Source organism: Symphalangus syndactylus, chromosome 9 (assembly GCF_028878055.3).
Source record: "Symphalangus syndactylus isolate Jambi chromosome 9, NHGRI_mSymSyn1-v2.1_pri, whole genome shotgun sequence".
Classification (NCBI taxonomy): domain Eukaryota; kingdom Metazoa; phylum Chordata; class Mammalia; order Primates; family Hylobatidae; genus Symphalangus; species Symphalangus syndactylus.
This window is the reverse complement of record NC_072431.2, coordinates 82,368,465-82,383,744: the sequence shown is the minus strand read 5'-3', so window position 1 is coordinate 82,383,744 and position 15,280 is coordinate 82,368,465. Positions and strand designations below refer to the sequence as shown.

General features: G+C 36.2%; 1 protein-coding gene across 1 annotated transcript in view; it reads left to right on the top strand.

The window, feature by feature from the left end:
- Positions 1–15,280, top strand: part of ABCA13 (ATP binding cassette subfamily A member 13) — a 514,266-nt gene that overhangs the window by 90,488 nt on the left and 408,498 nt on the right. The window contains exon 16 of the mRNA XM_055294536.1: positions 14,809–14,923. Coding sequence (XP_055150511.1) covers positions 14,809–14,923 — 115 coding nt within the window. The remainder of the gene's footprint in view (positions 1–14,808; positions 14,924–15,280) is intronic.

Below are 15,280 nucleotides of genomic sequence, written 5' to 3'. Positions count from 1 at the left end.
TCTACACACTGCTTTGAATGTGTCCCAGAGATTCAGGTATGTTGTGTCTTTGTTCTCGTTGGTTTCAAAGAACATCTTTATTTCTGCCTTTATTTTATTATGTACCCAGTAGTTATTCAGGAGCAGGTTGTTCAGTTTCCATGTAGTTGAGCGGTTTTGAGTGAGTTTCTTAATCCTGAGTTCTAGTTTGATTGCACTGTGGTCTGAGAGACAGTTTGTTATAATTTCTGTTCTTTTACATTTGCTGGGGATAGCTTTACTTCCAACTATGTGGTCAATTTTGGAATAGGTGTGGTGCGATGCTGAAAAAAATGTATATTCTGTTGATTTGGGGTGGAGAATTCTGTAGATGTCTATTAGGTCCTCTTGGTGCAGAACTGAGTTCAATTCCTGGGTATCCTTGTTTACTTTCTGTCTCATTGATTGGTCTAATGTTGACAGTGGGCTGTTAAAGTCTCCCATTATTATTGTGTGGGAGTCTAAGTCTCTTTGTAGGTCACTCAGGACTTGCTTTATGAATCTGGGTGCTCCTGTATTGGGTGCATATATATTTAGGATAGTTAGCTCTTCTTGTTGAATTGATCCCTTTACCATTATGTAATGTCCTTCTTTATCTCTTTTGACCTTTGTTGGTTTAAAGTCTGTTTTATCAGAGACTAGGATTGCAACCCCTGCCTTTTTTGTTTTCCATTTGCTTGGTAGATCTTCCTCCATCCTTTTATTTTGAGCCTATATGTGTCTCTGCATGTGAGATGGGTGTCCTGAATACAGCACACTGAGAGGTCTTGACTCTTTATCCAATTTGCCAGTCTGTGTCTTTTAATTGGAGCATTTAGTCCATTTACATTTAAAGTTAATATTGTTATGTGTGAATTTGATCCTGTCATTATGATGTTAGCTGGTTATTTTGCTCGTTAGTTGATGCAGTTTCTTCCTAGTCTTGATGGTCTTTACAATTTGGCATGATTTTGCAGTGGCTGGTACCGGTTGTTCCTTTCCATGTTTAGTGCTTCCTTCAGGAGCTCTTTTAGGGCAGGCCTGGTGGTGACAAAATCTCTCAGCATTTGCTTGTCTGTAAAGAATTTTATTTCTCCTTCACTTATGAAGCTTAGTTTGGCTGGATATGAAATTTTGGGTTGAAAATTCTTTTCTTTAAGAATGTTGAATATCGGCCCCCACTCTCTTCTGGCTTGTAGAGTTTCTGCTGAGAGATCAGCTGTTAGTCTGATGGGCTTCCCTTTGGTGATAACGTGACCTTTCTCTCTGGCTGCTCTTAACATTTTTTCCTTGATTTCAGCTTTGGTGAATCTGACATTTATGTGTCTTGGAGTTGCTCTTCTCGGGGAGTATCTTTGTGGCATTCTCTGTATTTCCTGAATCTGAATGTTGGCCTGCCTTGCTAGATTGGGGAAGTTCTCCTGGATAATATCCTGTAGAGTGTTTTCCGACTTGGTTCCATTCTCCCCGTCACTTTCAGGTACACCAATCAGACGTAGATTTGGTCTTTTCTCATAGTCCTATGTTTCTTGGAGGCTTTGTTCATTTCTTTTTATTCTTTTTTCTCTAGACTTCCCTTCTCACTTCATTTCATTCATTTCATCTTCCATCGCTGATACCCTTTCTTCCAGTTGATCGCATCAGCTCCTGAGGCTTCTGCATTCTTCACGTAGTTCTCGAGCCTTGGCTTTTAGCTCCATCAGCTCCTTTAAGCACTTCTCTCCATTGGTTATTCTAGTTATACATTCATCTAATTCTTTTTCAAAGTTTTTATCTTCTTTGCCTTTGGCTTGAATTTCCTCCTGTAGCTCGGAGTAGGTTGATCGTCTGAAGCCTTCATCTTTCAACTCGTCAAAGTCATTTTCCATCCAGCTTTGTTCCGTTGCTGGTGAGGAACTGCTTTCCTTTGGAGGAGGAGAGGCGCTCTGCTTTTTAGAGTTTCCAGTTTTTCTGCTCTGTTTTTTCCCCATCTTTGTGGTTTTATCTACTTTTGGTCTTTGATGATGGTGAGGTACAGATGGGTTTTTGGTGTGGATGTCCTTTCTGTTTATTAGTTTTCCTTCTAACAGACAGGACCCTCAGCTGCAGGTCTGTTGGAGTTTGCTAGAGGTCCACTCTAGATCCTGTTTGCCTGGGTGTCAGCAGTGGTGGCTGCAGAACAGCGGATTTTCGTGAACCACGAATGCTGCTGCCTGATCGTTCCTCTGGAAGTTTTGTGTCAGAGGAGTACCCAGCCGTGTGAGGTGTCAGTCTGCCCCTACTGGGGGGTGCCTCCCAGTTAGGCTGCTCAGGGTTTGGGACCCTCTTGAGGAGGCAGTCTGCCTGTTCTCAGATCTCTAGCTGTGTGCTGGGAGAACCACTACTCTCTTCAAAGCTGTCAGACAGGGACATTTAAGTCTGCAGAGGTTACTGCTGTCTTTTTGTTTGTCTGTGCCCTGCCCCCAGAGGTGGAGCCTACAGAGGCAGGCAGGCCTCCTTGAGCTGTGGTGGGCTCCACCCAGTTCGAGCTTCCTGGCTGCTTTGTTTACCTAATCAAGCCTGGGCAATGGCGGGCGCCCCTCCCCCAGCCTCGCTGCCGCCTTGCTGTTTAATCTCAGACTGCTGTGTTAGCAATCAGCAAGACTCCGTGGGCGTAGGACCCTCTGAGCCAGATGCTGGATATAATTTCCTGGTGTGCCGTTTTTTAAGCCCGTTGGAAAAGCACATTATTAGGGTGGGAGTGACCCGATTTTCCAGGTGCTGTCTGTCACCCCTTTCTTTGACTAGGAATGGGAACTCCCTCACCCCTTGTGCTTCCCGAGTGAGGCAATGCCTCACCCTGCTTCGGCTCATGCTCGGTGCGTGGCACCCACTGTCCTGCACCCACTGTCTGGCACTCCCTAGTGAGATGAACCCAGTACCTCAGATGGCAATGCAGAAATCACCCATCTTCTGCGTCACTCACGCTGCGAACTGTAGACCGGAGCTGTTCCTATTCGGCCATCTTGGCTCCACCTGCAACTTTTTTTCTTTTAAGAGGTAGAGCCTCACTCTATTGCCCAGGGTGGAATGCAGTGGTACGACCATAGCTCACTGTAGCCTCAAATTATGAGGCTCAAGGGATCCTTTTGTCTCAGTCTCCCAAGTAGCTATGACAACAGGCTTATACCACCATTTGCAGCTAATTTTTTAATTTTAATTTTTGTTGAGATAGTGTCTTGCTATATTGCCCAGGCTAATCTTGAACTCCTGGCCTTAAGAGATTCTCCTGCCTTGGACACCCAAAACACTCTACTTACATCTTTTTATTAAATGCATTTCAGACATTATATGTAGAGATAGTGCGACACTCTGCATGATTGTTTTTCCTCCAGAGGTGCTTTAGTTTTGCTTCTGACAGGCAGTGAGAGTGGAGGTATATCGCTTTAATTCAGTCAGGAATTAAACTATTTTTGAGCATGCTATGAAACTTTGTTAGAGCTCGATTGTTTCTTGTCTTCTTTTACTACTTGGGGTATCAACCTAAATTTGTGTTGTTTACTAAAGGCAATTTTTCCTTAACTGTCTGTGGATTTCAGTTTCTTTCCTAGTCTTGTGATACTTTTGCAAGTTCTTATTTTCTTAGCCTCTCTTCCCTCATTTTTGTTTTGGAAACAACAATTGCCCACAGTGGAAAAGTAGCTTCAAATGTTGGACTTTATCTCTCCTGTCTTTCCTCTTCTGTAATGTTGGCGCACAAATTCCCAGTGCCTCAGTAGCTCTCTGATGCCTTAAAAATCATTAAAAATATTGTTCTCACTTTTCTGGATGTTTTTAGTGGAAGAGTTGGACTATAAGAATCTAGTTTGCTACATACAGAAATTTTTTTTCAATTTAGAATTCAAAGCTGTCATGTCACTAACCTCTGAGTGAGAAAGGCTGTGCCTATGACTCAGTAGTTCAGCCTTGAGGAGCTTTCTCAGCATGAATAGTGTTGTGGTAAAGAGCTTGAATGCTGAGGTCAGACTAATTAGTTTCTCATCTTGGCTTTGCAACAGATTAGCCATTTGATTTGGTGGCAAATTGCTTCAGTTTCCTCATCTATAAGTAAGTTTCATAATATTAAAGGAATTAATACTTAAGGCAGTATGTGATGATCCCATCACCCAGGTAGTGAGCATAGCACCCAATAGTTAGTTTTTCAACCCTTGCCCACCCCTCTTTCCCTAATCTTTAGCTCCCAATTTCTATTGTTGCCACTTTTATATTCATATGTCCACTGTATTTAGTTCCCACTTATAAATGGGAACGTGTGGTATTTGATTTTCTGTTCCTGAATTAATTTGCTGAGAACAGTGGGCCCCAGCTACATCCATGTTACTGCAAAGGACAAGATTTCATTCTTTTTTATGGCTGTGTAGTGTTTCATGGGAGTATATGTACCACCTTTTCTTTATCCAATCAACTGTTGATGGACATCTAAGTGGATTCCATGACTTTGCTATTGCAAATAGTACTGTGATGAACATATGCGTGCATGTGTCTTTATGGTAGAATGATATACATTCCTTTGGGTGTATACACAATAATGGGACTGCTGGGTCAAATGGTAATTCTGTTTTCAGTTCTTTAAGAAATTGCCACACTGTTTTCCACAATGTTGAACTAATTTACTTTCCCTCCAACAGTGTATAAGTGTTCCCCTTTCTACACAACCTCACCAGCATCTGTTACTTTTTGACTTTTTAATGATAGCCATTCTGACTGCAGTGAGATGGTATCTCAGTGGCTTTGATTTGCATTTCTCTAATACAGTGGAGTATTTTTTCATATACTTATTGGCCACGTGCATGTCTTCTTCTAAAAGTGTCTGTTCATGTCTTTTGCCTACTTTTTCATGGGGTTGTTTATTTTTTGCTTGTTGGTTTTTTAAATTCCTTATAGATTCTGGATATTAGACCCTTGTTGGATGCATAGTTTGCAAATATTTTCTCCCATTCTGTAGGATGTCTGTTTAATCTCTTGATAGTTTCTTTTGCTGTGCAGAAGCTGTTTAGTTTAATTGTGTCCTATTTGTCAATTTTTTGTTGTTGTTACAATAACTCTGATATCTTCATCTTGAAATCTCTTCCTGTTCCCATGTGCAGAATGATATTGCCTAGGTTATCTTCCAGGATATTGATAGTTTTAGGTTTAACACTTAAATCTTTAATCCATCTTGAGTTGATTTTTTTATATAAGGTGAGAAAGGGATCCAGCTTCAATCTTCTGCACATGGCTAGCCAGTTATTCCAGCACCATTTATTGATTAAGGAATCCTTTCCCTATCACTAGTTTTTGTCAACTTTGTCAAAGATTGATGGTTTTAGGTATGTGGCCTTATTTCTGGGCTCTGGGCTGTCTATTCTGTTCCATTGGTATATGTGTTTTATTTTTTATTTTTATTATTTTACCAGTACCATGTTGTTTTGGTTCCTGTAGCCATGTAGTATAGTTTGGAGGTGGGTAATGTAATCCTTACAGCATTGCTCTTTTGCTTACGATTGCCTTGGCTATTTGGGCACTTTTTTGATGCCATATGAATTTTAAAATAGTTTTTTCAAATTCTATAAAGAATGTCTTTGGTAGTTTGATAAGAATAACATTGAATCTGTGAATTGCTTTGGGCAATCTTAATAATATTGATTATTCTTATCCATGAACATGGGATGTTTTTCTGTTTGTTTGTATCATCTGTGATTTCTTTGATCAGTGTTTTTTAATTCTCATTGAGGAGATCTTTCACCTTCTTGGTTAGCTGTATTCCTAGGTATTTTATTCTTTTTGTGGCTATTGTGAATGTGATTGTGTTCTTGATTTGGCTTTCATCTTGGATGTTGTTGGTTTGTACACTGATTTTGTATTCTGAAACTTTGCTGAAGTTGCTTATCAGATCTAGGGGCTTTGGGGCAGACTATGGGGGTTTCTAGGTATAGGATTGTATCATCTTGCAAACAAGGATAAAACTATCCGTGTTTGGAGACTTCCTCTCTTCCTGTTTGGCTGCCTTTTATTTCTTTCTCTTGCCTGATTGCTCTGGCTAGGACTTTCAGTATGATGTGAATTGGAGTGGTGAGAGTGGGCATCCTTGTCCTGTTACAGTTCTAAAGGGAAATTCTTCTAGCTCTTTACCACTTAGTATGATTTTGACTGTGTGTTTTTCATCGATGGGTGTTATTACTTTGAGGTATGTTCCTTCAATGCCTAGTTTATTAAGGGTTTTTAAAATGAAGGGATGTTGAATTTTATCAATAGCCTTTTCTGCATCTATTGAGATGATCATGTGGTTTTTGTTTTTAGTTCTGTTTATGTGATAAATCACATTTACTGATTTGTATATGTTGGACCAAACTTTCAACCCTGGGATAAAGCCTATTTGTTTGTAGTGGATTAGCTTTCTGATGTGTTGCTGATTTGGTTTGATAGTATGTTGTTGAGGATTTTTGCATCTATGTTCATCAAGCATATTGGCCTGAAATTTTTGTTGTTGTTGTTGTTGTGTCTCTGCCAGGGTTTGGTATCAGGATGATGTTAGGTTCATAGAATGAGTTAGGGAGGGGTCCCTCCTCTGCAATTTTTTGGATTAGTTTCAGTAGGGATGGTATCAGTTCTTCTTTATACATTTGGTAGAATTCACCTGTTGTTTATTTATTTATCTTTTTTGAGACAGGATCTCACTCTGTTGCCCAGGCTGGAGTGAAGTGATGCAATCAAGGCTCACTGCACCCTCGACCTCCCAGGGTCAAGCAACCCTCCTGCCTCAACCTCCCTAGTATCTGGAACTACAGGCATGTGCCACCATGCCCAGCTTATTTTTAAATTTTTTGTAGAGACAGGGTCTTGCTATGCTGCTCAGGCTGGTCTTGAACTCCTAGACTCAAGTAATCCTTCTGCCTCGGCCTCCCAAAGTGCTGGGATTACAGGTGTGAACTACTATGCCTGATCTTTTTGGTAGTCTTTTAAATTACTGATTCAATTTCAGAACTCATATAGATCTGTTCAGGGATCCTGTTTCTTCCTGGTTTGTGTTTCCAGGAATTCATTCATTTCTTTTAGTTTATGTAGTTTGTTTGCATAAAGGTGTTTGTAATAGTCTTTGAGGCTTTAAAAAAAAATTCTTTGGGGTCAGTGGTAATGTTCCCTTTTTCATTTCTGATTGTTTATTGAGATCTTGTCTCTTTTTCTTTATTAGCCTAGCTAATAGTCCATCAATCTTATTTATTCTTTCAAGAAACCAAGCTCTGCATCATTGATCTTTTGTATGTTTTTTTGTGTGTGTGTCTTAATTTTCCTTAGTTTAGCTCTGATTTTGGTTATTTCTTGTTTTCTGCTAGCTTGCTTGCAGAAACCATGTGCAGAAGGGGTTGGTTTGCTCTTGTTTTTCTAGTTCCTGTAGGTGTGATGTTAGGTGATGAATTTTATATCTTTCTAAATTTTCGATGCAGGTGTTTACTGCTATAAACTTCCCTCTTCACACTGCTTTAGCTATGTCCCAGAGATTCTTTGTTGTATCTTTGTTCTCATTAATTTTCTAAGAATTTTATATTTCTGCCTTAATTTTATTGTTACCTATAAGTCATGCAGAAGCAGGTTGTTTAATTACCATGTAATTGTGTAGTTTTGAGCAATTTTCTTGGCATTAGTTTCTATTTTTATTGTGCTGTGGTCTGATAGTGTGTTTGGTGACTTTTTTTTTTTTTAATTTACTGAGGATTGTTTTATGGCCAATAAAGTGGTTGATTTTACAGTATGTGCCATGTGCACGTGAGAAGAATGTGTTTTCTGTTATTTTCTGGTAGAGAGTTCTGTAGAAGTCTGTTAGGCCCATTTTGTCAAGTGTCAAGTTCAAGTCCCTAATATTTTTGTTAGTTTTCTGTCTTGATCTAATATTGTCAGTGGGGTGTTGAATTCTCCTCCTATTATTGTGTGGTTATGTAAGTTTCATTGTCGGTCTCTATGAACTCATTTTATGAATCTAGATGCTCCTGTGCTGGATGCATATATATGTAGGATAGCTAGCTCTTCTTGTTGGATTGAACCTTTACCATTATGTAATGCCCTTCTTTGTCTTTTTAAATTATTGTTGGTTTAAAATTTGTTTTGTCTAAAGCAAACTATAGCAAGCCCTGCTTTTTTCTGCTTTCCATTTGCTTGGTAAATTTTTCTTCATTCCTTTTCTTTCAGCTTATGGGTGTCATTGCATGTGAGATGGGTCTCTCGAAGACACATACAGTGTCTTACTTCTTTATCCAACTTACACTTTGTGTTTTTTAATTGGAGCATGCATAGTTTTAGCCTGTTTACATTCAAGGTTAATATTAATATGTACAGATGTGATTCTGATATCATGTTGTTAGTTGGTTACTATGCAGACTTGATTGTGTGGTTTCTTTATAGTGTTAATGATCTATATACTTAAGTGTTTTTTTCTGTGGTGCCCAGTAACTGTCTTTCATTTCCATATTTAGCACTCCCTTAAGTATTTCTTTTGAGGCAGGTCTTGTGGTATTGAATTCCCTTAGCATTTGCTTGTCCCAAAAGGATCTTATTTCTCCTTTGTGCGTGAGAGCTCTGTTATTGTTTCCTCAGCTTGGTCTATTCTGCTGTGAATACTTGCAATTGTATTACGAAATTCTTATAGTGTGTTTTTCAGCTCTGTGAGATCAGTTCTATTCTTTCTTGTAATGACCATTTCATTTTTCAGCTCCTGTATCATTTCCTTATATTCCTTAGATTTCTTGGATTCAGTTTCAACTTTCTCCTATATCTAAATGGTCTTTGTTCTTATCCGTATTTCTGAAATGTGCCATTTCAGCCATTTCAGCCTGGTTAAGAACACTTGCTGGGGAACTAGAGCAGTCATGTGGAGGAAAGAAGACATACATTATCTTATGGTTACTTAAATTTATGGAGTGCAGTTTTATGATGCAGATAAAGCATTAACTGTTTGGTGTTTTGGCATGGGTTTTGGAAGCAGATGGACTTGGTAGTGAACATTGCATCTGACACAGATTCTTAATTACTTTTATCCTTGGTAAAATAAAAATTTACATAGTTTTCTTTACTGAGTTCTTATGAAGATTAAATAAAATGATGTTTCTAAAATGCTTAGCACAGTATTGTAGGCACATGCAATTAATATTAGTACCCTTTTCTTCCTCACCGAAATGAGTGTCAAAATTTTGAGGCATTACAACCAATGGCCAGGGAATTTGATATGGATGATTTTATTTATGTATTTTGTTTAAAAAATTCTTTGATATTGTTGAGCTTTTTAAATTTTTTTTTTTTTTTTTTTTTTTTTTTTTTTTTTTTTTGAGACGGAGTCTTGCTCTATTGCCCAGGCTGGAGTGCAGTGGCGCAGTCTCGGCTCACTGCAAGCTCCGCCTCCCGGGTTCACGCCATTCTCCTGCCTCAGCCTCTCCGGGTAGCTGGGACTACAGGCGCCCGCCACCACGCCCGGCTTATTTTTTTTTTTTATACATTTAGAGACAGGGTTTCACCATGGTCTCGATCTCCTGACCTCGTGATCCACCCACCTCGGCCTCCCAAAGTGCTGGGATTACAAGCGTGAGCCACCGCGCCCGGCCGAGCTTTTTAAATTTTTTAATTTTTATGGATACATAGTAGGCATGTATATTTATGAGTAACATGAGATATTTTCATACAGGCATGCAATGTGTAGTAATCACAACAATGTTGACATATACATATATCCATAAAACTGTCATCACAATTAAGACAGTGAAAGTCTTCATTGTTCTCAAAAGCTTCTTTTCTATTGTCAATTCCGGCTTCCTGCCCTGTCACTGGGCTACCATTGCTCTGCTTTCTGTCACTGTATTTGAGTTTTCATTTTGTAGAAATTTTTATAAATGGAAATATGCAGTATATACTTTTTTGTCTAACTTATTTTACTTAGCATAATTAATTAGCATTAATTAGTGTGAGATTCATTCATGTTGTAGTGTATTCATTCCTTTTATCATCCATCATATGGATGTATCACAGTTTGTCAATCCATTCACACAGTTCACAATTTGGTTGCTGACTCTTTCTGGCTTTACAAGTAAAGCTGCTGTGAACATTCATGGACAAGTCTCGTTTTGGAAATATACTTTCTTTTCCTTAAAATTGAAATGGTTTGATTATGTGGGAGTTGTATGCTTAGCCTTTTACAAAATTCACAAACTGTTTTTTAAAGTCATTGTACCCTTTTACACTCCCATTGGCAGTGCATGAGAGTTAAAATACCTCCACTTCCTTACCAACACTTGGTATGATCAGTCTTTTAAATTTTAATCATTCTAATAGGTGTGTAGTGGTATACTATTATGGATTTAATTCGTTTATATGAGTAATAATTTTGAACACCTATCTTTTCATGGACTTATATGCCATCTGTATTTTTGTTCATAAATTGTATATTCAAATCTTTCCCACTTTTTAAATTGGGTTATTTGTTTATTATTTAGTTTATAATTTTCCTATATATACAGGATACAAACTCTTTATCAGACATATGCTTTGCAAATATTTCCTCCTGGCCTCTGGACTCTCTTTTCATTCTTCTTAACCAAGTAATCCAGGAGCAACATTTTAATTTTGATGATATTTTGTTTATTTTTTTTGTTTTCTTAATAGATCCTGCTTTTGGTGTTGTAGCTAAGAAACCTTTGCTAACTCACAAGGTTGCAAAGATTTTTGCCTATATATTTCTTCTATAAGTTTAATAGATTTATGTCCTAAATTTAGGTCTATAATTCATTTTGTGTTAATTTTTGTATGTGGTGTAGGCATATACCGAAGTTTATTATGATTACTTTTGCATAAGGGGACCTAATTACTCCAGCAAAATTTTTTATGAAGGCTATTCTTTTTCCATTGAATTACGTTTGTATTTTTGTCAAAAAGTAGTTATATAAATAAGTGGGTCTTTTTCTGAACTCTCTATTTTATCCCAGAGATCTATTTGTCTATCTTCATACCAAAATTAACTACCTTGCTTATCATAGCTTTATAGTAAAGCTGAAATTCAGGTAGTGTTAGACCTTTAATTTTGTTCTTTTTTTTTTTTTAAATTGTTTTTAGCTATTGTAGGTCATTTGCCTTTCCATATGAATTTTTGAATCTGCTTGTCAGTTTCTCAAAATTATGCTGGAATTTTACCCAAGATTGAATTGAGTCTATAGATGAATTAAGGGAGAATTAACTTTTTAATTATTTTCAATGTTCTAGCTCATGGTATATCTCTCCATTTATTTCGTCTTCTTTGTTTTTCCTTAACAAATCCTGTAGTGTTCATTCTAAAAGTCTTTCACGTCTTTTTTCAGATTTATCCCTAAGATTTTAATACTTTTAATGCTTTTATAAATTGTTTGATTCTTAAAAATTTTGATCTTCAATAATTTGTTGCTCATATAAATGTATATATAACTATACATTTAAGTTTTGTATATTCGTCTTGTATCATGCAAATGTGCTAAATTCACTTTTTAGTATTTTTATAGTTTTCATCAGATTGTCTATAAATCATGTTATCTGTGAATAAAGATGATTTAATTGTTTTTGTATGTCTTTATTTTATTCATTCTTATTACACTGGCTATAACTTCTAGTATAATATGGAATAGAAATGATGAAAGGTAACATCTTTGTCTTTTCCTTGATCCTGGAAGAGGAGCATTTAATCTTTGGCAATTGAGTATAATGTTAGCTATAGTTTTTCATAGATACTTTTTATTAGGTTAGAGTAGTTTTCTTTTATTTCTACTTTGGCAAGAGCTTTTAATCAGGAATAGATGTCAGATTTGTCAAATGTTTTTCTGCATCTATTGAGATGATTTTTCTTTTTAATTTTTTTGAATTTAGTTTTTTAAAAAATTCTAGTCATATAGTAAATTGCATTGATTGTTTTAAATGTTAAATTAACCTTGCGTAACTGAGATAAACTCCACTTGATCAAAATGTATTACCTTTTTATCTATTATTGGATTTAATTTGTTAAAATTTTGTTTAACATTTTGCATCAGTTTTTATGAGGGACAGTGGTCTGTAGTAGTCTTTTTTAATTTGTCTTTGTCTTATATTTATAATCATAAGCTCATAGAATTATTCAGAAGTATTCTCTTATTTTCAATTTTCTGCAAGAGTTTGTGTTGGATGGGTATTATTTCTCACTTAAATGTTTGGTAGAATTCACTAATGAAGCCATCTAGGCTTTTAGGGTTTTTTATTAGAAGATATTTAATTACAAATTCAATTTTTAATATACGTTAGGGCTACTCAAGTTGTTCAATTTAGTATCATAAGGGTTTTTTTTTTAAACTGTATTCTATTATTAACTTCTTAATTTGTATAGAATCGGTGGTAATAGCACCTTTCTCATAGTTGATATTGATAACTTGTGCCATTTTTTCTTGATCACTCTGCCTAGAGGCTTATCAATCTTATTATTGATCTTCTCAAACAACCAGCCTTTGATTTCATTCATTTTTCTCTACTGTTTTTATTTTTACTTCCTTGATTTCCACTCTTCTTTCTTTATTCTACTTAGTTTTGGTTTAACTGACTCTTCTAATTGCTTTGCATGGGAGATGAGGTCATCAATTTGAGACCATTATGTTTTCTAATGTAGGTGTTTAGTGGTATACATTTTCCCTTAAATACTTTTCCTAGAGGCATCCCACTAATACTGGCATGTTGTACTTTCATTTTCATTCAGTTCAAAGTACTTTCTATGTTTCCTTTTGATTTCTTTTTTCATCTATGAGTTATTTAGAAATTATTTTTCAAATATTTGGGATTTTCAAGAAATATTTCTGTTACTGATTTCCAATTTAATTTCATTTTAACCAGTGAACATTCTTTGTAGGACTTTAATCCTGTTAAGTTTATTGGGACTTTCTTTATGGTCTGGAATATGATCTACCTTGGTAAATGCTCCATATGCGCTGGAGAAGAATGTGTGTTACGTTGCTGTTGGGTGGCATTATTTTATAAAAAGCAATTACCTCAAGTTGTTTGATAGTATTGTACAAATCTTCTGTTTCCTTACTGATATTTTGTCTTGAGCAGCATTGAAATATCTTGACTATAATTATACATTTTTCTATTTCTTCTTAGATTTCTATTCATTTTTGTTTCATGTGTTGTGAAGCTCTGTTGTAATGTTCACAAACATTCAGAATTGTTATATGTTCTTGATTAATACTTTTATCATCATGAAATGATAATTATGTTATCATCTGAAACCTACTTTGTCTGATAGCTTTCTTTTGATTAGTGTTAGAGTGGTATGCCTTTTCCATCCTTTTACTTGTAACTTGTTTATGTCCTTATATTTCAAGTGCATTTCTTACAAGTAGCATACAATTGGATCTTGTTTTATCCAGTCTTACAAATTTTGCCTTTTTTTGAGCATGTAAATTATATATTAGGTTGGTGCAAAAGTAATTGCTTTTAAATAAATTTGCTATACCTTTAAAGGCAAAAACCACAATTACTTTTGCATCAACCTAATAGTATAAACTAAATAACATAAACCATTTTATGTGATTAACGTTCCCTTCTGCTAGTTCTATCATTGCTGTTACTTTTGATTGATTAATTTTTCTCTTCTTTTTGGGTCATATTTTTCTGCTTCTTTACATGTCTGCTAATTTTTTATTGAGTTCCAAATATTACAAATTTTAACCTTGTTTTGTGCTAATTATTTTTGCATGCCTATAAATAATCTTGAAACAAATTGCTTGAAATAATTTGATTCTTTAGGATCTCGTTTTTAAGATTTGTTAGGCAAGACTGGCAAAGTGCTCAGTTCGATGATAAATAGTTCCCGCTCCTGAAGCAAGACCCTTTTTTTTGTACTTTACTCAATGACTAATGAATTATGAATACTTCAGTCTGGCTGATGGAAACAAAGTGTATTCCTGGTCCTGACCACCAGAAACTGTTATCTTTAATCCTTTTTTTTTAAAAAAATTATTTATTTATTTATTTATTTTGAGACAGTCTCGCTCTGTCACCCAGGCTGGAGTGCAGTGGCGTGATCTTGGCTCACTGCAATCTCCCCCTCCCGGATTCAAACAATTCTCCTGCCTCAGCTTCCCAAGTAGCTAGGATCACAGGCACCCACCACCACACCTGGCTAATTTTTTTGTATTTTTAGTAGAGATGGGGTTTCACCATGTTGGCCAGGCTAGTCTCAAACTCCTGACCTCAGGTGATCCATCTGCCTCGGCCTCCCAAAGTGCTGGGATTACAGGTGTGAGCCACCGCACCCAACCACCTCTAATTCTTTTGGGTGTTTTCTTCCATGGTCTCAGGTAGTTTCCTCAAATGCCTGTGTTGATTATTACTCATCTGAATACTCACGCGAAGCACACTGACAATTTCCTTGCCTTGTGCAGCCTTCTCTGGCACTCTGACCTGTGGTTTCTAGCTGTCTTTCAGAGTCTAAGCTTTTTCCCAGCTCAGCATGTCCAATGGACTGTGGTTCAGTCTCTCCTTCCTGTGCCATGGCCTGGACTCACTTAAAGCAGCGAGCTGGGATAATCATAGGTCTCGCTCTGTTGTTTACTGCCTTTCATGGATCAGTATCTTACATTGCTCGATGGCCAGTGACTGGTACTTCATCTTGTCTGGAAGCACAAGTCAAATTAGAAAGATTCCTAATCATCTTTGTTTTTTTTTTTTTTTTTTTTTTTAACATTTTCAACCATATTAGGTGAACTACTCTAGCATTTTTCACTTTATTAGATTTGTCTGTTATAACCAGTTTATAATTAATGTAGGAAATGTCTTTTTATTTAGCTTTTCCTGAGGAATCTCCTTGTTTTGAAGAAAACATGGATTGGAAAATTATCAGTGATAATTATTTTCAATTTTTGAATAACTTACTCAAGTCTCCAACAGCTTCCATATCCAGGTAAGTTATCCAAATCCAACTTCTAGGTCTTGATTTAATTATCATCTGAAGATAATCAAAACCTAATTATAGGATATGCACTCTTTAAAATTCATGAGCCTGATTTAGATATTGACACAATATTTCATATGAGCTGTTCAATAAATATTCCTTTAATAGAGTGTATGGCTCAAGTATCAAGTTGTTTAATAGAATGTACGACTCAATGGATTTTGAAAGGAAATACAGATCGTAGTAAGAAAACTTTCCTTCAATAATAACATGATTTATAATAGATGCTCCAAAAATAAGGTATTTGTTTTTGAAAAATTGTCTTAGCTAGTTGCCTAGAGTTTAAGCAGGAAATCAATACTATAG